Below are 27876 nucleotides of genomic sequence, written 5' to 3' on the forward strand. Positions count from 1 at the left end.
AGAGAAGCGGAGATGGTGGGTACCACCACCAGGCCCCAGCCGTGGCCCCAGCCCACCCACAGAGGTAGGTCATGGCGTGGAGAGTGTTGCCCAAGAGCCAAAGCATGGGGCATGTCGTAGAAAGAATTTGAGCAGGGGTCAGTTTGAGGTAGGAACGGTTCTCCTGGAACTCCATTTCTGGGGGCTGCGACCACCAGGCCAGGTGACACAGTGAAGGATGGTTTCCCTTTAGGCCCGAGAGGGACTAGACCCAGAATGGAGAATCCTCTAGGGCCCAGGAGAGGAGAGTCAGAGCTGGCAGAGGCCCCTGGCTCCAGGAACCTTTGAGGAGGAGACCTGAGTTGCTTGGAATGGCTGGGTCTGGTTTCCTGTGGAGCCAAGTCTGGGCTGGACACAGGTGAGGCGGTGCCTTCTGGTGCCAGGACCAGGCAGGTGACAAGGCAGTGCCACATAGGAGAACTGTGTGGCCGCACCAGCATGAAACCCCCTCCCTGCAGCCCAGCCCACCTGTGTTCTCTGCAGTACCTCTGCTCCTCCAGGCAAGAGTCTGAACTTTGACCCCAGCTCCCTCTCTCCCAGCCTCCTTCTTTGGTGAGAACCACCTGGAGGTGCCCGTGGCCACAGCTTTGACCGACATAGACCTCCAGCTGCAGTTCTGCACGTCCCAGTCCGAAGCCTTGCTTCTCCTGGCAGCAGGCCAGGCTGACCACCTCCTGCTGCAACTCTACTCCGGACGTCTGCAGGTCAGTGACATCTCCCTGCTGGCCTCCTCCTCCGGCTTTGAATGGCCCCCAGCCAGTTGGGTGACTGGTGTGAGTCACTTTCACCTTGGGGTCTCTAGGTCTCCACTGTGCAATGGCAGCTCCAAACGGGGGACTCCCACACAGATGGGCTGTGCCCTGCAGCCCTCCACCCACACTTCCCCCCACGACCCCCGACCGGGCTTGTGCTTTGCCACACCGCCCACCTGCATTCCAGCCCCCAAGTGGTCTCTCACTGCCAGGCCCCCACTCATTCCACTCCCTCTGCCTGGGCCCTGCCTCACCCCAGCCCCGCCTTGAGTGTGGACATCGCTTCTTCCAGGAGGTGCTCACCTGGGCTGGGTACCCTCTCCTGGGCTCCCAGCAACCCCTGCAAATCCCTCTGCCCGAGCACCAGTCACCCTGCAGCTCCATTGTCTGTCCATCATGGTCACAACCAGCCTACCAAAGCATCTCCATTTTTCCGTTTCATCCTACAAGTCACCCCCAGCTTTAATAGCAAGGAGTCTTCCGGCTCTGTCTTGAGGCTCCCCCCAGCCATGAAGAGTTTGAGAACCTGAGGCCTTAGTCCAGATTTGGGAAAGCCATCTGTTTCCACACCCCAGCGGGGTGGGGACTATGTGTGGTCATCCATCTGCTGCTGCCATTGCTTCTCACTGCCACAAGGTGTCACTGTTGAACAAAGGCCTGGTACAGCCTGGCACTGATGCTCTTCCCTTCTGCCGGGTACGGTGATGCCACAGCCCTGTGGAGGTGCTCCGTACTTGGACTCCCAAGGCCACAGTTCTTAGTTCTCTGCTCTTTCAGTTCCCACACTCTGCCACCACCCATTCTAGCATCTGGTTGTGGGAACACCACACCTGAGTCAGTTCTGGTGCCAAAGTCACAGAGACAGAACCATGTTCTTCTCTCCCCAAGGATCCCTCACCTCAGGTCAAGGAGCTTTTGTTTACTTAACCTTCAAAACAGAGAGCTTCTGATTGGGCCCCCATCCCTGAACAGTGACCCAGTGACCCCAAGGTGTCCAGGGGATTCCCACGTGCCCATTTTTCCAGGGGTGAATCTTCTGGATGCCAGGGTGGTTTTTCTGATGGCTCTCACTCAGAGGAAAGTGGGAGAGAATTAAAAATACAGGCTGAATCTCTAGGGAAGCATCTTGCTACGTGTCATTCCCTGATTCACATCAGAGGCCCCAGAGCCCATCCAGACCCAGCGCAGAGATCACTTTGGTGAGCGTTTGGGGGATGAGTAAAGAGGTGGCAGGAAGGGGACGGGGTGGCATGAGAAGCTCTTGTCCCAGGCCCTCTGCTCTGGGGACTCCAATGTGGCAGACCAACTGTGTGCTTACAGTAAAAGCGGATGGATCCCCACTGCATTCCTCCCTCTCTCCTCAGGTCAGACTCACCCTGGGCCAGGAGGAGCTGAAGCTGCAGACCTCAGCTGGGACTCTGCTGAGCGACTCCGTCCTCCACACCGTGCAGCTGACTATTTCCGACAGCGAGGCCTTGTTGTCAGTCGATGGGCTCCTGAATGCCTCAGCCCCAGTCCCGGGAGCTCCCCTAGAGGTCCCCTATGGACTCTTCCTGGGGGGCACTGGAAGCCTTGGCCTGCCCTACGTGAGGGGAACCAGTCGGCCCCTGAGGGGCTGCCTCCATGCTGCCACCCTCAATGGCCGCAACCTCCTGCGACCACTAACGCCAGACGTGCCTGAGGGCTGTGCTGAAGAGTTTTCTGCTGATGACAGTGTGGCTCTGGGCTTCTCTGGGCCCCACTCACTGGCTGCCTTCCCTGCCTGGAGCACTCGGGATGAAGGCACCCTGGAGTTTACACTCACCACTCGGAGCCACCGGGCGCCCCTGGCCTTCCAGGCGGGGGGCCGGCATGGGGATTTCATCTACGTGGACATATTTGAGGGCCACCTGCGGGCTGTGGTCGAGAAGGGCCAAGGCACTGTATTGCTCCACAACAGCGTGCCTGTGGCCGATGGGCAACCCCATGAGGTCAGCGTCCACGTGGATGCTCACCAGCTGGAAATCTCCGTGGACCAGTACCCCACTCGCACTTCCAACCGTGGGGTCCTCAGCTACCTGGACCCACGTGGCAGTCTCCTCCTTGGGGGGCTGGACACAGAGGCCTCTCGCCACCTCCAGGAACATCGCCTGGGCCTGGCGCCGGGGGCTGTCAATGTCTCCCTACTGGGCTGCATGGAGGACCTCAGCATCAATGGCCAGAGGCAGGGGCTCCGGGAGGCCTTGCTGACTCGCAGCATGGCGGCCGGCTGCCGGCTGGAGGAAGACGAATACGAGGACGACACCTACGGCCCGTACGAAGCTTTCTCCACCCTGGCACCTGAGGCTTGGCCAGCCGTGGAGCTGCCCGAGCCCTGCGTGCCTGAAGCGGGGCTGCCTCCTGTCTTTGCCAACTTTACCCAACTGCTGACCATCAGCCCGCTGGTGGTGGCCGAGGGTGGCACAGCCTGGCTTGAGTGGCGGCACGTGCAGCCCACGCTGGACCTGAGCGAGGCCGAGCTGCGCAAATCCCAGGTGCTGTTCAGCGTGAGCCGCGGGGCACGCCACGGGGAGTTGGAGCTGGACATCCCCGGTGCCCAGGCACGGAAGATGTTCACCCTCCTGGACGTGGTGAACCGCAAGGCCCGCTTCGTCCATGATGGCTCTGAGGACACCTCCGACCAGCTGGTGCTGGAGGTGTCAGTGACTGCTCGGGTGCCCGTGCCCTCCTGCCTCCGGAGGGGCCAAACTTACATCCTGCCAATCCAGGTAAACCCTGTCAACGACCCACCCCGCGTCATCTTCCCACACGGCAGCCTCATGGTGATCCTGGAACACACACAGAAGCCGCTGGGGCCAGAGGTTTTCCAGGCCTACGACCCAGACTCTTCCTGCGAGGGCCTCACCTTCCAGCTCCTTGGCACCCCCACCGGCCTCCCCGTGGAGCGCCGAGACCAGCCTGGGGAGCCAGCAACCGAGTTCTCCTGCCGGGAGCTGGAGGCGGGCAGCCTAGTCTATGTCCACCGTGGTGGGCCCGCCCAGGACCTGACGTTCCGGGTCAGTGATGGGCTGCAGGCCAGCCCTCCCACCACCCTGAGGGTGGTGGCCGTCCGACCCACCATTCAGATCCGCCACAACACCGGGCTGCACCTGGCCCAGGGCTCCGCCGCACCTGTCTTGCCCGCCAACCTGTCGGTGGAGACCAACGCTGTGGGGCAGGATGTGAGCGTGCTGTTCCGAGTCACCGAGGCCCCGCAGTTTGGGGAGCTGCAGAAGCAGGGGGCAGGTGGGGCCGAGGGTGCTGAGTGGCGAGCCACGCAGGCATTCCACCAGCGGGACGTGGAGCAGGGCCGCGTGAGATACCTGAGCACCGACCCACAGCATCGCACGGAGGACTCTGTGGAGAACCTGGCCCTGGAGGTACAGGTGGGGCAGGAGATCCTGAGCAATCTGTCCTTCCCAGTGACCATCCAGAGAGCCACAGTGTGGCTGCTGCGGCTGGAGCCACTGCACACTCAGAACACCCAGCAGGAGGCGCTCACCACAGCCCACCTGGAAGCCACCCTGGAGGAGGAGGAGGCAGGCCCAAGCCCCACCACCTTCCACTATGAGGTGGTTCAGGCCCCCAGGAAGGGTAATCTTCGGCTACAGGGCACACGGCTGTCAGATGGCCAGAGCTTCACCCAGAATGACCTGCAGGCCGGTCGGGTGACCTACGGGGCCACAGCACGTGCCTCGGAGGCAGTCGAGGACATCTTCCGTTTCCGTGTCATAGCTCCGCCACACTTCTCCCCACTCTATACCTTCCCCATCCACATTGGTGGTGACCCGGACGCCCCCGTCCTCACCAACATCCTCCTCTCGGTGCCCGAGGGTGGCGAGGGTATCCTCTCTGCTGACCACCTCTTCGTCAAGAGTCTCAACAGTGCCAGCTACCTCTATGAGGTCATGGAGCGGCCCCGCCATGGGAGGTTAGTTTGGAGGGGGGCACAGGACCAGGCCGCCACGGTGACATCCTTCACCAATGAGGACCTGCTGCAGGGCCGGCTGGTTTACCAGCATGACAACTCTGAGACCACAGAAGATGACATCCCATTTGTGGCTACCCGCCAGAGCGAGGGCAGTGGTGGCATGGCCTGGGAGGAGGTACGCGGTGTCTTCCGCGTGGCCATCCAGCCTGTAAACGACCATGCTCCCGTGCAGACCATCAGCCGCGTCTTCCACGTGGCCAGGGGTGGGCGGCGGCTGCTGACAACAGATGACGTGGCCTTCAGTGATGCTGACTCTGGCTTTGCCGACACTCAGCTGGTACTGACCCGCAAAGACCTTCTCTTCGGCAGTATTGTGGCTGTGGATGAGCCCACGCGGCCCATCTACCGCTTCACCCAGGAGGACCTCAGGAAGAGGCGAGTCCTGTTTGTGCACTCAGGGGCCGACCGTGGCTGGATTCAGCTGCAGGTGTCAGACGGGCAGCACCAGGCCACGGCGCTGCTTGAAGTGCAGGCCTCGGAGCCCTACCTCCATGTGGCCAATGGCTCCAGCCTCGTGGTCCCTCAGGGAGGCCAGGGCACCATTGACACAGCTGTGCTCCACCTGGACACCAACCTAGACATCCGCAGTGGGGATGAGGTCCGCTACCGCGTCACGGCTGGCCCGCACTGGGGGCAGCTGCTCCGGTCCGGCCAGCCAGCCACAGTCTTCTCCCAGCAGGACCTGCTGGACGGGGCCATTCTCTACAGCCACAATGGCAGCCTTAGCCCTCGAGACACCCTGGCCTTCTCTGTGGAGGCAGGGCCTGTGCACACAGATGCCACCCTGCAAGTGACCATTGCCCTAGAGGGGCCACTGGCCCCGCTGCATCTGGTCCGGCACAAGAAGATCTACGTCTTCCAGGGGGAGGCGGCTGAGATCAGAAAGGATCAGCTGGAGGTAAAGGACCGGGGGCCAGAGAAGGGGGGTCCTTCCATCCAGCCTTCATGCCCTGTGTGCTCGGATGTTTGGGGATGTGCCCATGGTGACTCCTGGGTCGGGTGTATGTCCACACCTTGGGTGTGCGGCTGTACCCGTGCATGTTGTATGCCTGAGAGTTTCTGGGAGAGTTTGTGTGTCTGCCTGTGAGTTGTGCGGGCCTCCACATGTCACGTGTACACATGTACATGCTGTGGCTAACCATGCAGATTCCTGCCCCCCCAACCCAAGGAATCTCTGAAGTGGAGCCTGAGAGTCTGTATTCTAATAGTAAGTTCCCTGGAGGGTTTTCATGGGTACAGACTTAGAGGACTGTAGGCCTTAGAGACAGACTCGTTTGACCTCCAGGCTCCTGAATCCTCAGCAATTTTCCAAGACCCCAAACCAGGCCTCAGGATCTGGAGAGAGCTGCTCACCATCCAAGAACCTCACAGAGCAACCACAGGCCATCTAGCAGACCTTCCAACTTGCTGTGTGACCTCAAGCCAGTCCTTGCCCTCTCTGGTACACTGCCAATTTCAGATACACTGCCAATTTCTGAGCCCCTTGTGGTTCTGGCTGTCTGGGTTTTGGGGGTGACTTTGACTAAACATGTCTGGCATCAGAAAGGTTTTGCCATGAAGGAGGCAGCACCTGAGTCGGGCTTTGAAGAGTCTGGGGTTTTAATAGGGAATGAGGAGACAGTATTCCAGGCAGAGGGAACAGAATTCTAGAATACAGACAGTATTCCAGGAAAAGGCACAGAAGCTGGAATGTGAATTTGGGAGAAGTGTGTCCTTTTGTTGCTGGACCATCAGGTGAGGGAGCACCCAGTGACCATGGGGCTGGACCCGGGTCTTAAGCTCCGCGAGGCACGTAGTTTGTGGAGACTGTGCCTCTCTGAAGGATGGAGCGCCCTCTGGTGGTGAGTAGTGGTGATAGCAGGGGCAGGGACAGCCTCTGTGTATGTGTGTGCATGTGTGTTACGTGCATTACTTGTGAGATGTACCTATCTGTGTAGTGATATTGTATGTCTGTGTCACTGAATCTGGGGCTGTGTGATTGTGCACATCGCTCAGGGAGTGTGGGTCTCGGGGGCTGTGTGATCACGTGACTGGGGGTGTGGGGTGGTGAAAGGTGCAGCCCCTCTAACCAGCTGCACATCTGGGTGTCGTGTGTGTGAACCTGAGTGCGTGTCTGAGTAAGCAGTGGTGTCTGGGCCACTACCTGGGGGAATTAGGGAGACATGGAGACTGAGCCTGTTCTGGCCGCTTAGGGACCACAACAGCCTCCTTCTGTGACCCCTGATGGCTCGTCTGACCCTCTGTTAACCAGGCAGCCCAGGAGGCAGTGCCACCGGCGGACATCGTGTTCTCAGTGAAGACCCCGCCGCGCGCCGGCTACCTGGTGATGCTGTCCCACGGCGCCTCCGTGGCTGAGCCACCCAGCTTGGACCCAGTGCAAAGCTTCTCCCAGGAGGCAGTGGACGCGGGCAGGGTCCTATACCTGCACTCCCGCCCCGAGGCCTGGAGCGATGCCTTCTCCCTGGATGTGGCCTCAGGCGTGGGCGCTCCCCTTGAGGGTGTCCGTGTAGAACTGGAGGTGCTGCCTGCTGCCATCCCACTGGAGACACAGAACTTCAGCGTCCCCGAGGGCGGCAGCCGCACGCTGGCCCCTCCACTGCTCCGCGTCACGGGGCCTTACTTCCCCACGCTGCCAGGCCTTGACCTGCAGGTGCTAGAGCCACCCCAGCATGGGGCCCTGCGGAGAGAGGAAGGTCCTCAAGAGGGGACCCTCGGCGCTTTCTCCTGGAAAGAGGTACAGCTATTAGGGAGGCCCTGGGGGTACAGCCCCGCTCTGGGGACAGAGTGGGGGAAGCCACAGCAACTCCCAGTCTGGGCTGTTCGCAGAGAGGAGGCAGGATGTTCACATTTATGGAGCACCTCTGCTTCAGATGACTTATGTCACTCCTTCATCTCTGGGCATATAGAAACCACTGTCCCATTTCCTTCACTCTGGGAGAAATGGTTGTCCCCATTTCCACCTGCAGAAACTGGAGCTCTGCGGGAGTCAGCCTCCTCCCACACCCAAAGGCAGAGCATGAAGGGTGCTGGGCCTGAGACTCTCTCTGGTCTCAGGCCTGCTGGGGCCTGACCTTCAGCCTTGGGCCTGCCCGCAGGTGGAACAGCAGCTGATCCGCTATGTGCACGATGGGAGTGAGACGCTGACAGATAGCTTTGTCCTAGTGGCTAATGCCTCAGAGATGGACCGCCAGAGCCATCCGGTGGCCTTCACCATCACCATCCTGCCCGTCAATGACCAACCCCCCATCCTCACCACAAACACAGGCCTGAAGGTGAGAGCCGCCCGGGATCACCTCCTACCTCCCCTCCCAAAGAGAGAGGCCCAGCCCACAGCTTCCCCTCTCCAAGCCCGTTTCCTTTTCTAAAATGGGCACCATGCCACATGCCTCACTAGTTGGGAAGAGAGAAGGGCTATTGCACTGAAAATAGAACACAGGTATGAGAATTTTATTGAACACTTATAAGTGCAGTAGGCAGCCTTGTGAGTGGCCTTGCTGTTCCCTGGATTCACTGTCAACAGGAAGCTCTTTCTATGGCTCAGGACCAGAACTCCTGAAGAAAGTCCTTTCAGGCCCTTAAGAGTAGACTCCAGGCGGAGAGTGGTTAGGGTCCCTACTTTGGCCCACACCAAGTGAAGGTCCCAGCTTGGCTTTTCAAGCCCCTGATCTTTACATCGTTGCAGAACAGTGGTGCCCTCATTCAGCAGAGGTCAAAGCTGAGGCCCAGTCAGGTCACAGAATTTCTCCTTGGTCACGGAAGTAGTTACTAGCGGAACAGAAAGGGTATGGCTTGACCAAGATCATATAAGATAGTGGATGGGCAGGGCCTTGATGCTGGCTTCTAGGGTCAACAAGAGTCATGGAAGGATTCACCTGACTTGGGCCGTCTGTGACATGAGGCCCTGGACATCTTTGATGGCAGAGGATGTACCTGTGGGGAGTGGTCCAATGTGGGGAGATGGCTGCTCTGGAACCACTGGCAGGTGGCACTGTGTGGCATCTTGGCCACCAGGTGGTGCTGTCCACCGTGTTTGTGCCAGGAGCCCAGGGCCAAAGCCCCGCCTCCAAACATCGTGGTCCCCCTTCAGAGCTCTGCCCTGGGGGGGCGGGAGGGGGGGGCGGTTAGCCTGGGGCTGGGAGAAGGTGCCCTGGAATCCCAGAGGGCTCAGCTTTCCAGGTAGGGGAACCCCCCTCCCCAACACTGCCCAAGTTGCTGACCCAGCTGGGGTTGTGTAACAGGATCCCAGAAATGGGATCCCAGAAATGGGATCCTGCCCTGCTGGCAGCTTGAGGGGGGCTCCCTTCCCTGAGCATGGGGAGGGGCTGCCCACACCCCTCACTCACCTGGTTGGGGCTTGTGACTGCACTGGAAACACCTGAGCCCTCATCCCAGTGCTGCTTCGGTGGCATGGGACAGGACCCAACAGGAGAGGACATCAGCCTCTCCAGCCCTGTGCCTCCCAGGCCCTGCCTCACCTGCAAGGGGAGCCCACTTATAAGCAACCTGGGGTGGCAAAACTCACCATCCCATAGTGTGCCCAGCCCATGCCCAGACTCACTATGGAGGGTCTAAAGGGAGACCTCTGCCCTGCCAGTGAGAACCAGATAAAGCAGTGCAGTCAGTCAGGGTTGGGGGTCTCTGAAGGGAGAACCTGGTGAGGGTAAGAGGTAGGGCTTCCTGCGGGAGGGGGACATGAGCTGGCCTTGAAGCACAAGGCAATATTAGGGCAGACAGAGAGAAGGGAGCCTGTGCCCTGGAATGAGAGGGGAAGGTGAATGGGGTGGAGGGCCCTTTGTGGGGGGTGGGGGGGCCCAGAATGGCACAGGCCTCCATGACAGCTGAGGGCCTGAGCCACAGTGCGATGATGACGGCCTCAGGGCCAGGGAGGAACAAGTTGGGAGAGCTTGGTGGGGATAGAATCTTCACAGGCATGTGTCCCCAGATGTGGGAGGGGGCCACTGTGCCCTTCCCTCCGGAGGCCCTCAGGGCCACAGACAGCGACTCAGGACCGGAGGACCTGGTCTACACCATCGAGCGGCCCAGCAATGGGCAGGTAGTGCTGCGGGCGGCACCGGGCACCGAGGTCCACAGCTTCACGCAGGCCCAGCTAGATGGAGGGCTGGTGCTGTTCTCACATAGAGGTGAGTACTGAGAGGTGGGACGCCCCGAGAATGGGGAGCCACCATGGGCCAGCAAGACCCAACTTCACCCCCGTCCTCAGGAGCCCTGGACGGAGGCTTCCACTTCAGCCTCTCCGATGGTGAGCACACTTCCCCCGGACACTTCTTCCGCGTGACGGCCCAGAAGCAGCTGCTCCTCTCGCTAGAGGGTAGCCGGACGCTGAACGTGTGCCCAGGTGGGTCTGCGAGCATAGGCATGCCTGTAGGCCGGGTGACACCCCAGGGTCACGCTGCCTCCCAGCAGTCGCAGGCCTCGCCCTGGCTCCTGGTCAAAAGCCAACAGGCCCCTTATCCCTCTCACAGGGTCGGTCCAGCCGCTGAGCAGCCAGAGCCTGAGAGCCAGCTCCAGTGCAGGCACGGACCCCCACCACCTGCTCTACCGCGTGGTGCAGGGCCCCCGGCTGGGCCGGCTGTTCCACGCCCAGCAGGGTGGCTCTGGGGAGGCCCTGGTGAACTTCACTCAGGCTGAGGTAAGGGCCCAGCTCTCTACAGCCACCACTTAGACTCCATTCAGCCTCGGGTGGCCCACTCTGCCAGTGGACACGGGGGCACCGCTCCCACATCGTTAGTAGCAGACGCTCGCCGGCCCCACCACAGGCCAGGCTGTGCGTGCCTTGCCCTCCCAGAGCCACCAGTCTGGGAGACAGAAGGATGCAAGAGGTCAGGGCTACAAGAGCCCAGAACAGGGATAAGGTCCTGGGGCATGGCTTCCAGGAGGAAGCTGCAGTTGGACCTTAGGAGCTAGAAAGGGTGCTTTGAGCTGGGGACACTAGCTTACCCCAGTGGCTAGTGAGGGGCAGTGCTTGGTTCGGGGGGGTGGAGTTCAAGATGAAGGCAGCTGTTGGGCTTGTGAGCAGAGGTGCAAGCCTGGAGCTCAGGTCAGGAGCCAGCAAGAAGCAGAGTGGATCCTGGGAGCCAATGAGTGGACACAAGGCAGCTGAGGAACTGGAGTGGACGTGATGCTGCCATCTCACTTCAGGGCATAGCTGTCCCAGAGCACACCAGCGGCCACCAGGTAAAAACTAGAACGCTCAGCCATGTGAAGAGGGACACTGCTAGTTGCTGGGAGCACAGAACTCTCTGTGCTAAATGTGCTGGTGGGGCCAGCAGCCATCACTTAAATTAATACCCCTTCTACGTGGGGGAGGTGCCCTGTGTGCTGGCAGCCTCCGCTTGCTCCAAAGGCACAGCAGGTGAGGATCTTTCAGACATCAGGGAAGGAGGCGTCTTTAACAAGGGAAGATGGCAAAAGGTCTCTCATGTCAACATCCCCCCCCAGGTTTTTGGTTCTCATGAAGCCCTAGCTTCTGCCCAGGTCCCCTTCCCACCATATAAGATATTCAACAGGCTGATGGCTGTAGAAGCTGTGCACCCTGAGCCCCTGGGAGCCTCTGTCATCCGATGCCTACGAAGGGGGAGGGAACAGGACAAGGCCTTCAGGGTCCCTCCCCCACCCACAGTGCTTTCCCCACACCCCAGCAATATGCGGATGGAAGTGAATGGCCACCAGGGGGCCAGACAGCAGTACCACCCAGAGAAGCTGGGAAGAAGCTTCCTAGCAGAGATGCTGTCCCGACTTTGGGGCAGGGGGCAGGACAGGGCTGGGTAGTCTTGACGGCACACTGTCCCACAATACTCTGAGCTGAGTGGGTCAGAGATCAGGTGTCCTGTTTTGCAGATAAGGAAACTGAGGCTTAAGGATATGAGGCAACTATTCAGAGGATGTGGCTAGTAAGAGACAAAACCAGGATTATGGCTTCTGACTGCTAGTCCAAGATTTCTTTCGCCAGAGGACACCGTTTGCTCCCGGAGCTCAGAGACCCCCTCCCTGTCTTGCCTGTGATTTGCCTCACCCCCAGCCAGATGCCTCCCATCCACGGAAGCTCCTTGCACCCAGGCATCCAGCCTTCACCCCACTCCTAGGGGCCTCGATTTCCTTCCTGCCACCCTTCAGCCTGGGCCAGAGGTTATAGCTGACAGTCCTTATGGGCCACATCTGGTCCACAGATGTGTTTTATTTGGCCTGCACAATGCATTTAATATTTTTAAATTAATGATCAACATATCCCCTTTGGGGGATTTCACACGCACCACACACACACACACACACACACACACACACACACAAGCCTGATTTCCAGGTTCTTAAAAGGCTGTGTTCCCTCTTACCACAATCAGCTGAGGAACAGCGGCCCCTTTCAGCCTGGGTCTGCAGCCCCTTTCAGCCTGGGTCTGTGCCCCCTTTAGAACTGTGGTTCACCCCCTTCAAAGGATGGATGGCTCCCCTGTTAGATGGGGCACCCCTCTCCAGTTCATCACAACCCCCCTGTCCTAGAGTCTCCTGCATGCTGGGATCCCAGTTTCCATCTTAGTATTGTGCAAGTCCTGTTTTTCTGAGAAGAGGACAACAGTTCCTACATCTCCTAAAAGGGAAAAACAAAAAATAAGCCAAGAGGACACGTTTGAATCACAAGGGGGAGAGAGCAGATTTCTTTATGGAAACGAGGAATATTCCTAGGTGTTTAACATGCAAACAGCCCTAGAGAACAGCAGATGTGGCTGGAATGGAGACACCATGGTGGGAATGGTAGGAGGTGAGGTCACAGGGGTAACCAGGTCAGATCTTTGTGGCCAAATGAGGAGCCACTGCACTATCTGAGCAAGAGTGACATAGCCTCACGTACATTTTAAAAGGCTCACTCTGGCTTCTGTGTTAAGAACAACTGTAGGGGGAGGGAGCAGGGGTCAAAGCTGGCACACAGGAGGCCATGGGGATAATCCAGGCCAGAAGTGACAGTATGCAAGAGAAGGAATAGTCTGGGATGACTCCAGGGGTTTGAGCCTGAGCCTCTGGAAGAACAGAGCTGCCACCACATGAAGTGGGAGGGACTAGGAGAGGTGTGCAGGTAGGGGATCTGTCCATCTGCACAGAGCGGCCAGGAAGCAAGTGGATATGTGAGTCTGGAGTTCAGGAGACAGCAGCCTGGGAGAGATTAAAGAGTATTCTTTATGGAGTTTTGCTGTAAAGGAGAGCAAAATGGGAGGGGCGACAAATGTTGGAAAAAGTGAAGTCACAAGTTTTTTCTTTAAGATGGAGGAGAATAACTACATGGGGTTGAGTAATGATGAGACTGTTCCCTTGTTGGGGGTGGGGGGCGGGGGCTGGATTGTCTCCACAGGAGAAAGAAGGGAAATGGTAAGACTGGTGTCTTCGGCGGGGAAGAGGGGCAGGGACCTAGTGCAAAAGTGGAAGGAAGTTGAGAGAAGCTGTTGAGAGAAGCATGGATAGAATTTTGCTTTCCCCAGGGGCTCAGAGAGATGAGGTGATTTGCCTGAGGCAGCAGGGTCCAGATTTGACAAGGCGTTGGCGCCAGAGCCAGTCACCTCACTGCCACACGATTGCCAACAGTGACCCACTGAGCTAGTGAGGAAGAGCACGGGTTACCGACTTAGAGCGAGGCACAGCCAGGTGAGCCGAGAGTGAGGCTGGGCACCGAGAGTTCATCAAGGAGACTGGAGCGCCCAGTGCCAGTGCCGCCCAGGGAGGGGGCTACCAGCCACCACGGGCTGAACCCACCTCTCATCCCAAAATGGGGTCTCCCCACAGGTGTATGCTGGGACTGTTCTGTATGAGCACGAGATGCCCCCTGAGCCCTTCTGGGAGGTCCGTGACGCCGTGGAGCTCCAGCTGTCGTCGCCCCCAGCCCCTGATGTGGCCACCACCCTTGCTGTGGCTGTGTCTTTCGAGGCTGCCTGTCCCCAGCGCCCCAGCCGCCTCTGGAGTAACAAAGGTGAACAGCAAAGTTTGGGAGACACTGGGAGGGCCGAGAGGGGAGGGGACACAAGGCCAGGGTCAGCAGCTCCCATGTCAGTCCCCAGGACCTGGAAAGTTATAGGGAGCGTGGGTAGGTGGGGACGCTTTGAGGTTAGAGAGGAGACATGATCCTTATCCTCCGGGGTACCCTGAGCCCCACCCTGGGGTCCCTGGTCTGACGGAAGAAGACACAACCTTGCCCCAGGGGTCCTGGTCTGAGGGTCTGAGGTCTTTCTTCAGTGGACAGAACCTTCACAGCCTATGTCCCACCTCCAGGTCTTTGGGTCCCTGAAGGCCAGCGGGCAGAGATCACCAGGGACGCCCTTGATGCCTCCAACCTCCTGGCCACCATTCCATCACCCCAGCGCCCAGAGCACGACGTACTCTTCCAAATCACACAGTTCCCCACCCGGGGCCAGCTGTTGGTGTCTGGGGAGCCCCTCGACGCCGGGCGGCCCCACTTCCTGCAGTCCGAGCTGGCCGCAGGGCAGCTGGTCTACGCCCACGGCGGCGGGGGCACCCAGCAGGATGGCTTCCGCTTCCGTGCCCACCTCCAGGGGCCAGCGGGGGCTTCCGTTTCGGGCCCCCAAACCTCGGAGGCCTTCGCCATCACCGTGCGGGACGTGAACGAGCGGCCGCCTCGGCCCCAGGCCTCTGTGCCGCTGCGGCTCACCCGGGGCTCCCGCGCCCTGGTCTCCCGGGCCCAGCTGAGTGTGGTGGACCCAGACTCGGCCCCCGGGGAGATCGAGTACGAGGTGCAGCGGGCCCCCCTCAACGGCTTCCTGAGTCTGGCGGGGGCCGGCCCAGGGCCCGTGATCCGCTTCACGCAGGCCGACGTGGACGCGGGGCGGCTGGCCTTCGTGGCCAACGGGAGCAGCGTGGCCGGCATTGTGCAGCTGAGCGTGTCTGACGGGGCCAGCCCCCCGCTGCCCGTGGCCCTGGCCGTGGACGTCTTGCCGGCGGCCATCAACGTGTGGCTGCGCGCGCCCCTAGAGGTGCCCCAGGCCCTGGGGCGCTCCTCCCTGAGCCGGGAGCAGCTCCAGGTGGTGTCAGACCGGGAGGAGCCAGACGCAGCCTACCGCCTCACCAGGGGGCCCCGGTTCGGGCAGCTCCTGGTGGCCGGGCAGCCGGCCACGGCCTTCAGCCAGCTCCAGGTAGACCAGGGGGAGGTGGTCTTTGCCTTCACCAACTTCTCCTCCTCTCGCGACCACTTCAGCATCCTGGCACTGGCCAGAGGTGCCAACGCGTCGGCCACAGTGAACGTCACCGTCAGGGCGCTGCTGCGAGTGTGGGCGGGTGGGCCGTGGCCCCAGGGTGCCACCCTGCGCCTGGACTCCACCGTCCTAGATGCGGGCGAGCTGGCCAACCGCACGGGCAGTGTGCCCCGTTTCCGGCTCCTGGCGGGACCCCGGCATGGCCGCGTGGTCCGCGTGCCCCGGGCCAGAACGGAGCCCAGGGACAGCCAGCTTGTGGAGCAGTTCACCCAGCGGGACCTTGAGGATGGAAGGCTGGGGCTGGAGGTGGGCAGGCCAGAGGGTAGGTCCCCTGGCCCCGCAGGCGACAGTCTCACTCTGGAGCTGTGGGCACGGGGTGTGCCCCCTGCTGTGGCCTCACTGGACTTTGACACTGAGCCTTACAATGCAGCCCGGCCCTACAGTGTGGCCCTGCTCAGTCTCCCCGAGGCTGCTCAGACAGAAGCAAGGAACCCAGAGAGCAGCACCCCCACGGGCGAGCCAGGCCCATTAGCCTCCAGCCCCGTGCCCACCGTGGCCAGGAGGGGCTTCCTGGGCTTCCTGGAGGCCAACATGTTCAGTGTCATCATTCCCGTGTGCCTGGTCCTCCTGCTTCTGGCACTCATCTTGCCCCTGCTCTTCTACCTCCGCAAACGCAACAAGACGGGCAAGCACGATGTCCAGGTGCTGACCGCCAAGCCCCGCAACGGCCTAGCCAGCGACACCGAGACCTTCCGCAAGGTAGAGCCGGGCCAAGCCATCCCACTCACCGCAGTGCCCAGCCAGGGGCCCCCGCCAGGGGGCCAGCCTGACCCAGAGCTCCTACAGTTCTGCCGGACACCCAACCCTGCTCTCAAGAACGGCCAGTACTGGGTGTGAGGCCTGGCCTGGGCCCAGATGCTGATCAGGCCAGGGACAGGCTTGCTCAGGCCCCGGCCCCATTGCTCCCGTGCCCTGGTGCTGTCTGAGTATCCCCAGAGCCAGAGATACCTGGGGACATCTGAGGTGGAGGGTGCTGGGAGGAAGTCCCAGGGGTGCAGGACCAAGTAGAGTCAAGAGCTGGAATCTCCCCAGCTTTCTCCACGCCTGGAGAACTGCAAGGGGGCCAAGGTCAGAGGCAGGCTTAGAGTCAGTCCCCCTGCCCCGGAGCTAGTCTGGGCTGTCAAAACCAGAGTGATCTCCTAGATATGTCAGGACTCTGGATCCTGGGTCTGTGATCTTGGGTAAGTCACATCTGACCCAGGCTGCTAAGAGGTCAAGGAGAAGAGAGGGTAGGGAAGATGGACAGGGATTCCAGGCTTTTCCACTCCAAGCCAAGGCTCCCTTTGTCTCTGCCCCAGGGTTGACGGGAAAACTTTTTCCCCTAGTTTTTTAGGGAGATGGTATTCCCTGGAGCAGAGGGCAGGAGGAGAGAGACCCTCCACTCTCTAGGAGACATAAGCCAGTAGAATAATATATTCAGGGTGCAAGGTAAGGCAGGTTGCTCTGGGAATGGGTTTATTTAAGAGGGATTGCAAGGAAGCTATTTAACACAGTGTTGAGCTAGCCGAGACTAATGGAGCCCTGAGAATGTGGGATGGAGGAGGGTCTGAGGCCAGTTCATTCCCAGGGCCCCGCCTTGATGGGCTGAGGGCTAGGTAGGCAGTATGGGTCTGTGGCCCGGGAACAGGCGGGGCTGAGGAGCATGTAGGGTCTCAGGCCAGGGGCCACTGTAATGCCTGTGCTCCCCCAAGGACTGGGGGGTGAGCCATTGGGGGCACTCAAGTCCATGGGGCCTGGATAAATGGTGCTTTGGAGGTTCTGGACAGCTGTGTGTCATTTGTCTGACCATGCACTGGGTCCTTGTCCACACCAGCCTGCACTCCCCTGGGGCAGGCCATCCTACCAGGCCTCAGCAAACAGGCAAGACAGAGCTACTCGAGCCCTAAATTTCCACCTCTTGGGCCTTTCAGATCTCTTCTGGCCCCACCTGTGTAGGCAGGTGGGCCAGTCTTTGTGGGATGGGGCCAAAGCCCTTTGGTTTAGTAGAGATAGGCTAGGCCTTCTCCAAGGAGCTTAAGGAAGCAACTAAATCAGGAGATATATTCAGTGTCCCAGCCATATATTTCTTTGCCTGAGTTTTGGCTTCAACAGCCTTGTCCCTCCCCACTCTCAAGAGGTTAGAGAGCAAAGGTGAGGAGACCAAGGGGCAGAAAGGGACCCCAAGGCTGGGACCTGATACTGCTGGAGAGACAGAGGGGCCTGCCACAGGTGCCTTCCCTTGGCTCCCTGGAGATTTTCACAAGAAAGGTTTCTTTTGGTCTCCACCCCCAACAAGAAGACCAAGGTGCTCCTTCTCGAAGGTAGGGTAAGCAGCAAGGATTCTGAAAAACCAGCTATCCCGAGAGGCTGTCATCTGGTTAGAGATGGAGCCGAGATACAGGGTCTCCAGAAGACCCTCTATGAGCTGCTAAGGAGCTGTCACCTTCTGCCCCTCTCCCTTTTGAGGGTCTCCCAGGGTTGCAGGTGAAAAGGACAGATTCTGGGTCCCAGGTGATACTGCCCTGGCAGTAGGCTGATGTCCTCAGAGAAAAAGCAGCTCTCAGGGTGGGAGCAGGGGACCTGAGCACAGCCACATTGGGGTGGAGAGTCCCAACCAGCCTTTGGCAGCTGACCAGTGTCTGGGGACCAGAGTCACCTCTTCCCTGTGTCTCCATATCTGTAACATCTGAACCAGGAACTAGGGCAAGAGAGGAAACTCCCTCCTCTCCACTGCTGCCCCTACAGCTCCCTGCAGGGACGCTTCTCAGTGCCCCTTTAACATCTCGACATCCCCTTAGATCCTCCTTCACTCACAAGATTTGGGCAGGACACCAGGAATCCTGGTATTTCACTGCTGAAAGGGCCCCCAGAGGATCGAGGGCAGGCTGAGAGTCAGAAAGGGTTAGGGGGTTGTCCAGCCACACACAGAAAAGCAGCATTAGATTAGACCAGACCCTGAGGCCCAGCCAGCTCTTCTTGCCACACTGAAGAGTCTGCCCCCAAGGAAGTTGCCAGGACCCATAGAGAGGGACCCCCATAGAGATCCCTCTACACCAGAGGCTCAAAATCCTGCCCTGGCTTCCTTTTACAACCTAGTCTCTCCAGCACCCCTCAGGCCAGCCTCACACAGGGGCCCTGCCAAGGGTGTCTCCACACCACACCCCACGTTCTTCCCTGCCTCTTCCTGGAGCTCAGGGCCAGATCCTCAGGGCCCTAATATCTGGTGCCAGTCTCCACCCAGTTTCCCTGGGAGTGTAAGCTGAGACAAGGGTGACAGACCCGCCAGGCAGGATCTGGCCTTATCTCCGATTTCCCCCAGAGGACTGACGACACCCTCTCTGTTCACTCAGCCCAGCCTGCCCTGCCCCCAGTGAGCTGGCACCAGCTGACACTGCTCCAGCTCCTTTAAGCCTGTGCTGGACAGCAGGCTGGCACCCAGGGCATAGTGCAAGCAGCTCCATGAGGACCTGGGAGCGGGTCTTTCACTGGAATCCCAAACTTGGAACCCAATCTAAATGTGGGGCCTCAATTTATGCAAATCCCTTGCAGATTTCAGATATGCACCCAAGACTTAAAAGGGTTGCTATCCACTTTGCAAAATAACTCACTATCGCCTAGCTTTAAGGAGCCAGCCTGTGTACAAGTGTTAGGAAAGTTTGGGAGCCTCTGACCCTCTTCACATACACACACACACACACACACACACACACACACACGCTGCACTTGTGCAAACAGCTGTGTACCTTTAGACCTTCAGATACACAGCACAGACCTAAATACCTTCCTACATAATAACATACACCCACACAATATACACAGCACAGACCTAAATACCTTCCTACATAATAACATACACCCACACAATATATACAGCTGCACACACAAACTCTGGAGATAGTACCCCTCACTTGTGGCCCTCCCAACAGTCCCCAGACCTGGCCATGTGGAACCAAGGGCTAGGATTCCCTGCCCATCCAGAGACCCAAGCTGACATCAGCAGAGCCAAGAAGTGAACCCACAGTGGGAGGGGTGGTGGTGGAGGGGATGTGGGAAGCAGGGTAGGGATTGACAGAGGGCCCGGTTCCTAGGGTCCCTAGCTTAGAAGTCCTGCCCACCACCCTAAATGGTCTAGCCTATTAGATGCTAAAGAAGGGGCTCCCTTTGAGCCCCTCCCCTCATGCTAGGAGCTGGCCCACAGTTGCTATGGCAGCTGTAGACCCCACCGAGCTGGAACCATCATCCTCCAATAGAAAGCAAGAAAAATGGATCTTGACCCTGCCCTGCACCTCTCCTGACCAATGGGAACTGCCAGGGGTGTTGGCATCTTCCTCTGGGCCCTGAAGATTCAGGATCTTAAAGGGATGGAGGTACCTGGGCAGCCCCCAGAGTTCTCTGGTTGGGTCTCCCATTCCTTGCCATAACGTGTGAAGATGCCCTGGCAAACGGATGGAGCCAGGACATTAACCAGACCTGCTGGACCCCTCTCTCCACAGCCCTTATCCTCCCCGAGGCTCCGTTGTAGTTAACACCATCTCTGTATAGTTACCGCTAGGATTAGTCAGGCATTGGCAAGGGAATTTTGTGCCAAAACTGCTGTGGGAGATGCACACAGGAATCCACCCACCCCTTCCTGAAGAGCCCCAGACATGCAAATAAGTAACTACCACACCACGATGTGTGCCCTAACCCAGCCGTGTCAACTGGCTGGTGAGGGGAAGCCCAGAGTGGGAAGGCACCTTGCTCTATCAGCCTCCTTCTCTCCTTAGAGTGTGTCGGGTCTTTCCATGGAAGGGGCAGCCATGCAGCTGCTAAAGCTAAGCATGCCCAACTACCTCCTGGTCACATTTCCTATCTCGGTGTAACGAGGTACGGCATTTAACCGATAGCTGCTGTCCTCATAAAGGATGCAGGCTCCTCCGAGAGCCACCAGGATAATTTGTGGGTTGTGCTGTGTTCCTTCACAAGGGAGATGTTCTAAGACCCCCCACAGACAAAAGTAGCCCTTGGTTAAATCGACCAGTGACCAAGAAAGAACTTGTCTACCCAAATGCAGCCTCAGCTGGTGGTGCCCCGTGCCCCACCAACCTGAGCACTGCCAGCTCTGTTAGCCCAAAACCTAGAGCTAATCCCAAGGCTTCCTTCTGATGCCTTGTGAGGTCAGAGAGGGACCAAGTGACCCAGTCTCTGGGTCCTGAAGGCCCAAACTAGATGGGTTGTCTAAGCCTTTGTTGCCCAAAGTGGGTCCATGGACCAGCAGCATCAGAAGCACCTGAGAGCTTCTTAGAAATGAGGACTGTGAACTCTGGCTCAGTCTGTAAAGTATGCAACTCTTGATCTGGGGGTTATGAGTCCACCACGCTGGGTGGACATAGTACTTAAAAATAAAAGTCTTTAAAAAAGAAAAAGAAAAATGAGGACTCTCAGGCCTCACCCCAGATCTGCTGAGTCAAACCCTGCATTTTAACAAGGTCCAGGTGATTAGACAACCAACCAGTAAAGTTTAAGACACATTGACTTAAGTCATCCCCCTTGACTTCGATTGGAGAAACTGAGCTGCAAGAGGCAGAGACCAGGCCAAGATCACAGCCAGTCAATGACAGAGCTAGAAAGAGGTCAGACCACGTGATCTAGTTCCAGAGTTTTGTCTTCCACCTCAAGCTGTCCATCCTTCCCCACACCCATTTGAAGTACCTAGGTGCCCCACAGATCTGGGCAGATAGGGCTCTGATGTGGGGGTTCCTGCTCCAGGAGCCTCCACTCAGGACAAGAGAGAAGCAGAGGAGGGCCAGGCTAGCCAGGTCTGATCCAGTGGGGAGGGTCTGCGGAAGCAGCCCACTCCCACCCTATCTCCCACAGACAGGTCCCAGAAAGTGCAGCAGCCCCTACCAACCTGCCTTCTGCAACCCAGCTAGTCACCCCGTCCCCACCTGTCCAGGTTCCACCTACAGAGGGAGAGACAAAAGGAAGGGTCCAGCCAAGGTCCCCAGTCAGTGCATCGGGTCTCCCCCACAGTAGAGCAGCAGCAGCAGCCAGCAGGAGAGGGGGAAAGAAACTGCCTGCGAGGCTACTGCCCAGGCCTGATCAAGAAGGAGGGGATGCACCTCCCAGAGTACCCCATCCTGTCCTGCAGAGGGCTGGGGAGCAAGAGGGGCTGGACCACTAACTGTCCCTTCTGGCTCCCAGAACAAATGCTAGCCGTGGCCCCCAGGCTGTGTGCCGCCCTGGTGCTGAGTGCCTTCAGGGCCAACTCCCCTCCCCTCCCAGGTTGCTGAGGCCCCCAGCCCTCCACACCTTGCAGTAAATATAGTTCAATGCTGTGTGCCCATCAGAGCAGTGTCCAGCCTGGCCCAGGGCTAGGTATATAGCAGATGTTCAGTAGATATCTATTACCAGAATATAGTTCCTCTCTTCCCACAGGCCAAAAGGTCTCTGACCACCAATCTCACCCAGACCCCTCTTTCCTGGCTTCCCATCTGGTTCCCCTGGCTTCTCTCATCCCCAGGAATGCTGGCTGGGCTCCCAACTGCTTGCTGTGGCCCCTAGACCCCTTCCAGGGCCCAGGCGGACCTGGCCCCAGGCCCTAAATTCCTAAGGCGCTGGTTTAATCTGTCCCTGCCAGACCCTTCAGCACTCACTTCTCTTCCTCCATGCTCACCCATGGCTTCCTCCCCACCAGATACCTGGCGTCTCTCCACTCAGAAGCCCATGGGCAGAACACTTTAACCAAATCATATGTGGGAGCCTGCCACCGATAGAATCAAAGTTGTTTGAATGGGACAGGAGGAGAACACAACCCAGAACCCCCTTACACTCAGCCTTCCCCTGTCACTACAGCTCCTCGTCAGAACCTCCAGGATCCACTGGCCCCTGTGCCAGCTGCTCCTGCCACCGCAGGGCTCACCTGATCCCACCCTTCAGGGGCACAGAGCAGAGCCGAGCCATGGGTGCCCCCAGAGGACCCAGCATTCAGTCAGAGGTCTCAGGGCCCCAACCTTAGAGGAGTGACTCACCTTAATCACCCAGCATACCTCCTGGAGGATTGAAACCCTTCCAGATGCCAAAGATGCATCTTCCAGCAGTGGGATTCCTAGCACCTAAAGAGGCATCAGGGCAAGTGTGTGGGTCAGAGACGCCAGACATGCTGGCCAGCGCAGAGCCCTCCAAGAACCAGAGAGTAGCAGAAGGAACCCTGTTGGGTCTTGTTGGGGAAGGTGTAGCCTCTTCTAAAGGCCTGGTGAGCAAGCAGACAGGTGGGCGAGGCTGGTGAAGCCTGAGCACTCCTGGAAGGCTGTGAGTCAGGGTGGAAGAGCTCCTTCTGAGTCAGCCCTGCTAGGAAGGTTGCCCTGTGGGTGTGGCTCCTGGACTAGGCAACTGGGCAGGGTTCTTGGACCCCAAGAAGGTTCCAGGCCCCAGAACTTCAGCCCCTCTGCCCCATGAGCTGCCTGAGAACCTCAGTCTGGGGATAGAACCCATGAACTGAAGGAGGGAGGGCAGAGATGGTGATTGTGTCTACCCAATGAACTTGTAGAAGTCCACCCACCTGTGGATGGGATATCTGACCCTAGAAAGTACAGAGCCAGGCCTGGGAGAGTTTGTTACCTGCTTTCTGCCTTCAGTCCCACCTCCTGTCTTCATTTCTGCCCATTTCCCAGTTCCTACTGCCGTGAATCCTGTGTGGTTAGCCAGAGGCTCCACTCCTCTGCCTGAATTAGAACCTGTCAAAACAGTGCATCTGACCAAGGCTGCTTTTCAAAGGGTCAGTGTTGTGGCAAAGCTCTTAGAACAGCACCAGGCACAATAGTAAATGCTCAATAAATATTGACTATTATTATTAGTGCTGTTATAAGGGTGGTTATTATTGAATTGCCTAACATATGGGTCTATCCTATCACAGAAGCTTAATAAATGTTCGAAGTTGACATTACTGTTATTACTGTAATTTATTACGGCCATAACAGTGCCTGGCACATAGTAAGTGCTAAACAAATGCTCAGTCCTGGAAGGCCAAATGCATTCCCCATTTGGAAAAGAGGGACATCAAGGCATTCTCCTTTGCTGGACTTTGGTAAGGAGAGTGAGGTGTGCAGCAAGGGGTCAAGTTCTCGGTACAAGCCACTCTGACCTCCCTTCCTCCACCCCACCCCATTGATCTGGAAGAAGTTGGAGGAGGCTTGAGCCCTTGGACCCAAGAGGGAGGAGTCCCACTTGAACCTCCCTGTCCAGTGGAGGAGGGCGGTGGAGGAGGGCAGGGCTGGAGGGAGGATGGGCCCGGTGGGCCCAGGGAGGGCCAGAACACAGGGCCCTCCTGAAGGGGGGGAGCCTGGGCTGTGCCCTGAAGAACAGGGAGAGCCAAGCTTAAAGCAAAACAAGACGGGGTGGGCGGGGGACAGCAGGGGGCAGGGATGGGGGGAGGGCAAGATGGTGTAGAGCCAGAGGGACAGGAGACTGGCCCTGGGGCAGACAGGGGCTCTGGGGATCAGGCTGAGAGAAGCTCCCGTGCAATTCACAGTCTGATAGGGAGTAGCTGCCCTGAGTAAACCTGGTACTGGGCTGGAAGCATGTCCTTCCACACTGCCCTCCTGCCAGGGCCAACCCTTTAAGATGCAGAACCGGGGTGGGGGTTGGGTGACTGCTGAGCCCCTGGGCCAGAACTCTCACCCAGGTGAGTGAGCTCAGTTGCCCAACTACCCAGGGGTCACCCTAGGAGCCTCAGGAGTCAGCCAGGTTGGGATACCACCACCCTTCATACATACCTACCCCACCCCTGCCCAGCTGATGCCAGCCCAACTGAGCTGGGCTTCAGTGCCCAGGAGGGAGGAGGCTGCCTATTCTACCGCCTGGGATGGCACAGCCTCCTACCAGCCAGAGGAGGATGAGGGGCTCTCCAGGCCACACTGGCCTCAAACCCAGCCCTCCAGAGGAATGAGCAGGGACTGGTGCATGCATCCCTCCCACCCTTTCTTATGCCATGCCTTGCTGAGAAAGAGGGAAATACTCCCCAGAGCAAGTCCCTGGATCCTGGGGGGCAAGGGGGGTGGTATGTGGAGATGATGTCAGGGAGGAAGCATGCTTTTGGCCACCAGCCGCTGCAACACACACACGTGCACGCACACACATATTCACAGGACTGCCCCATGCATCAGTGTACATAGGCACGTGCAGACGCACTCAATTGACAGCGGTTGACCTGTGCAAACCAGAAACCACACAAGGGGGTTCTGAGGCATAGCCCTGCAGACATCCCAAGTCACCTGCTGTGAGTTGAGCACCATCCTGGGCACTGGGGATACAGCAGTGAACAAGACAAACACCAGCTCCCCCGAAGGTTGCCTTCTAACAAACAGATATATTTAAAATCTAACTTTGCACAGAAGTATTTATTTGCAGATGAGAATTTGTGATGTCTGGTGTTTGCTGGAAGCAAGGGATGTGGGGGAGTAAAATACTGGCCCAGGGTTGGTAATTGCTAAGGCTATGGTATGGGCACATGGGGATCCATCATATTAGTTTCTCTATTTTTGTATACACTTGAAACACAAATGCATACAATGGCCAATTGATAATAAGTAAAACAAAGAACAGTAAGGCAGGGCAAGGGGACAGAGCGCTAGGACTAGGAAGACTCTTTATTAGATGGTCAGAGATGGTTTCTCCAAAGAGGTAACATTTGAAGCAACGACTCGAATTAACTGAGGTTCAAACCACACAAACATCTGGGAGGAAGACCATTCCAGACCAGCAAATGCAAAGGCCCTGAGGCGTAAGCATTCTGGGCTTAGGTGAGGAATAAGAGTACAGTGGGTCTGGAGTTATGTGGCCAAAGGGACAGGTGTCCAAGGTTCCATCAGAAAGGGACCTTGTGGGCTGTGGTAGCAATCTGGAATCTGGCTTACTTAAGAATGGCAGGAAGCCCTGGAGGTTGAAAGCAGGGTCGGACATGATTTGATTTAGAATATGGTCTTAAGAGATGGCTCTGACTCCTACTGGACCATCAGGAGGATGGAAAAAGGTAGAGAAGGCAGAACAGCTTGGAGGCTACCACAGTGATGTGCTACCACAGTGATCCAGGCGGGCATCATGGTGGCTTGGCCAGTAAGATGGTGACACAGGTCAGATTCGGGATCTCTTTGGAGGAGCTCATAAGGCTTTGCTCGTGGATGGATGTGGAATGTGAGTGAAAGAGAGAAGTTAAGCCCAATTGCAAGTCTGGGCCTGAGCTTCAGGTTGAGAGGTGTTGCTCTTCCAGGCTGGGGAGCACGGGGAAAAGCACATGTGGCCGAACGACTACGGGCACGGGTGCCACCATGGGGACCCACACGCAAGCACAGGCGCACATGCTGACAGGCACTCGGTGACCACACAGGTGGATGCACACAGCCTGGGATAGCGGGTGCAGGCGCAGACCCCATCCCCCTCCTCTGCCTGCCCCCCCCCACCCCACATAAAAGCCCCAGGGCCTGGGCCCCCCCACTCTCCGGCTCAGCCTTGGCACTCACAAGACCCAGTCCTGACATTTCCCTACCAACTCTCACCCGCATACTGGCCCCTCAAGCAAAGAGGCTCCTGACTCAGTTCCTTCCCAGACACCTGAGTCTTGTCCCCGACCCCCAGCTCCCTATCCCTGGCTTCATCTGCCCAGTCCACTCTCTGTGGCCAGATCCTTCTCCAGCCGGAGGCCCTACAGAAAACTATCAGTCAACAAATATTTGCTCTGTGCGCTCTGTGGGCCAAGCCCTCTGCCTTTCCACCTGCTAACTTGAAGGCACACAGCCACCAACACCCAGTGCCTGCCACTTACCGCCCATCTCCCCGCTCCCCTCCGTTCCCAGCACTAGTGCATTCACTCTCCAGCAGGACAGCTGCCCCCAGCCTGCCCACCTTGGAAGGGCACAGTGTGGCCCAGGCAGACTTCAGCCTCAACGCGATGCCATGAGCAGCTGTACGACCTCACACAGGTGACTCCATGCCTCTGAGCCTCCGTCTGCTGGGAATGTTGGCAATCATTCTCACCTTCCAGACAGTTGTGGGGAATTAGATAACTCATGGGAGCCACTTAGCCCGATGCCCAGCACCTAGCAGCACACAGCAGCCATTCAGTGTTAGCTGTTGGGCACTTAGCCCCACCCTTGCCTTGCTGGCCCATGTGGCTTCAAGGACACAGCACACCTAGAGCAGTGACAATGCCCGCACTCGTGAAGTCGCGCCCTGTGTAATTGTGACAACTGTTAACATCCGTTGAGGAAAACTGAGACCGAGCCGTGACCCTGCCTGAGATTGCCCAATGAATCCATCCAAGGAAGGCCTGACATGAGCCTGCATCTCTTAACTCTTGGGCCATGCTCTCTTGTGTGTGATGATGTATGTGACAACCAACAAACAGCCCAGTGAACTCCTCCTGCCCTGGACTGACAAATACCACGACAGTCAGCCAGCCCCAAGGAGACTGCTCCCCGTGAAGACGTGGTGGCAACATGGGGCAAGGCTCAAGGTCTGGAGGTGGTCAGGGGCCTAGTCCCAGGCCCAGCCCTGCCATCTACCTACTGTGTGGCCTTAGAGGGCTCGCTCAGTTCTCTCACTTATGAAGTCAGGTAACAATATTCTTGGCCCAGCCTCTCTCTAGGTCCCCTCAAGGCTCTCCTCAGAGGCTGGTCATCCCAGCCCCTCCTTACTGGACACTTGCAGGCACTGTCCAGCTGATGCGTTTTGCTCATGTAATCCTAACAGCCATCTGCAACTCCTGTTATAGAGAAATGGAAGCAGGAAGCAATTAAGAAACATCCCTCGAATAAGGACGTGAAGGGTAGCATTTGCTCTAGGGCTCAGCCGCTCACCCAATACCAGGGTCCTGTCTCTGGCTGGTGGAGGGAAAGGAAACAGGGGACTTGTAGCTATCTGGGGGCAGCAGGGCTGTGGAGTGGAGCTTCACACTACTCCCGCCTGTTGTACTCCTGACAAAATAGCAGCCAGGGGGATCAGGTCAGCCCAGAGGAGGCCCCAGGTGCCTCCAGGAGGCTAACTCCTCCCTCAGGCACCAATCGTTGGCTTCCCAGCACAGGTGGCCCAGACCTGGCTACCATCTCACACCAGCTCGGCTATTCCAGCACCTCCCTCACTGGGCCCCATTTCCTGGTCTGTAAAATGATGTTGATAATCTCTTGCATGCAGGGTGGTTGCGAAATATGTCCATCCAGTGTCCACGGTACTGCCTGAGCTGGGGGAGGGTAGAAGCCCCAGAAGCTGGGAGATCCAGGAGCAGCAGGGGCTTGGACCTCTTCCCAGGTAGAGCCCCAAGGAGGCAGCCAGACCTCAGATGACAAAGGGTTGCATAGGATCTGTAGAGCCTCCCAAAGCTTCTTGTGCTTGAGTGCACAGTGGGGGGTGTGGAATGCTGACCATGAGCCTCAAAGGGGACCACAGGCCACAGAAGGGACTTTTGCAGCCCCCTGAGGTTCCTTGAGGTCCACAGGTATAAGGATGATTGAGGGAGCTCTGAGTGCTCAAAACAGACCAAAGGCCAGACCCACAGAGGCCTCCTGATGGGGATCAAAGGGCAAGGTGGGAAGACAGAGGGTGGGTGGAGGAGATGACCAGAGGGTCTGATGCTAATCTAGGACCACGGTGGGCACCACAGGCCCAGTGCCATGGTCCAGGAGAGTCTGCAAGAACCCACAACAGTGTTTGCAGGGAAAAAAAAAAAAAGCAGGACACAAAAAGACAAAATCAAAATTAATACAGTTATTCCTATAAGACAAGAAGACATTGCCAAGTAACAAATTGAACCCAACTGAAAGAAGTAGAAATGAATGACCTTTAATGTGGAACACAGGCA

General features: G+C 57.9%; 1 protein-coding gene and 1 long non-coding RNA gene across 2 annotated transcripts in view; one reads left to right on the forward strand and one right to left on the reverse strand.

The window, feature by feature from the left end:
• Nucleotides 1-16831, forward strand: part of CSPG4 (chondroitin sulfate proteoglycan 4) — a 34643-nt gene extending 17812 nt beyond the window's left edge. The window contains exons 2-10 of the mRNA XM_027067818.2: nucleotides 580-743; nucleotides 2156-5698; nucleotides 7052-7534; nucleotides 7896-8072; nucleotides 9743-9941; nucleotides 10022-10156; nucleotides 10284-10450; nucleotides 13588-13771; nucleotides 14071-16831. Of these exons, the coding sequence (XP_026923619.2) occupies nucleotides 580-743; nucleotides 2156-5698; nucleotides 7052-7534; nucleotides 7896-8072; nucleotides 9743-9941; nucleotides 10022-10156; nucleotides 10284-10450; nucleotides 13588-13771; nucleotides 14071-15905 (6887 nt within the window). The 3' untranslated portion in view covers nucleotides 15906-16831. The remainder of the gene's footprint in view (nucleotides 1-579; nucleotides 744-2155; nucleotides 5699-7051; nucleotides 7535-7895; nucleotides 8073-9742; nucleotides 9942-10021; nucleotides 10157-10283; nucleotides 10451-13587; nucleotides 13772-14070) is intronic.
• Nucleotides 9600-27803, reverse strand: LOC128315896 (uncharacterized). Its single transcript, XR_008299034.1, has 2 exons — nucleotides 18874-27803; nucleotides 9600-18819 (listed from the first exon to the last, which is right to left on the reverse strand). It is a non-coding gene; the product is annotated as an uncharacterized LOC128315896 (long non-coding RNA).
• Nucleotides 27804-27876: the final 73 nt, after the last annotated feature.

This window comes from Acinonyx jubatus, chromosome B3 (assembly GCF_027475565.1).
Source record: "Acinonyx jubatus isolate Ajub_Pintada_27869175 chromosome B3, VMU_Ajub_asm_v1.0, whole genome shotgun sequence".
NCBI lineage: Eukaryota > Metazoa > Chordata > Mammalia > Carnivora > Felidae > Acinonyx > Acinonyx jubatus.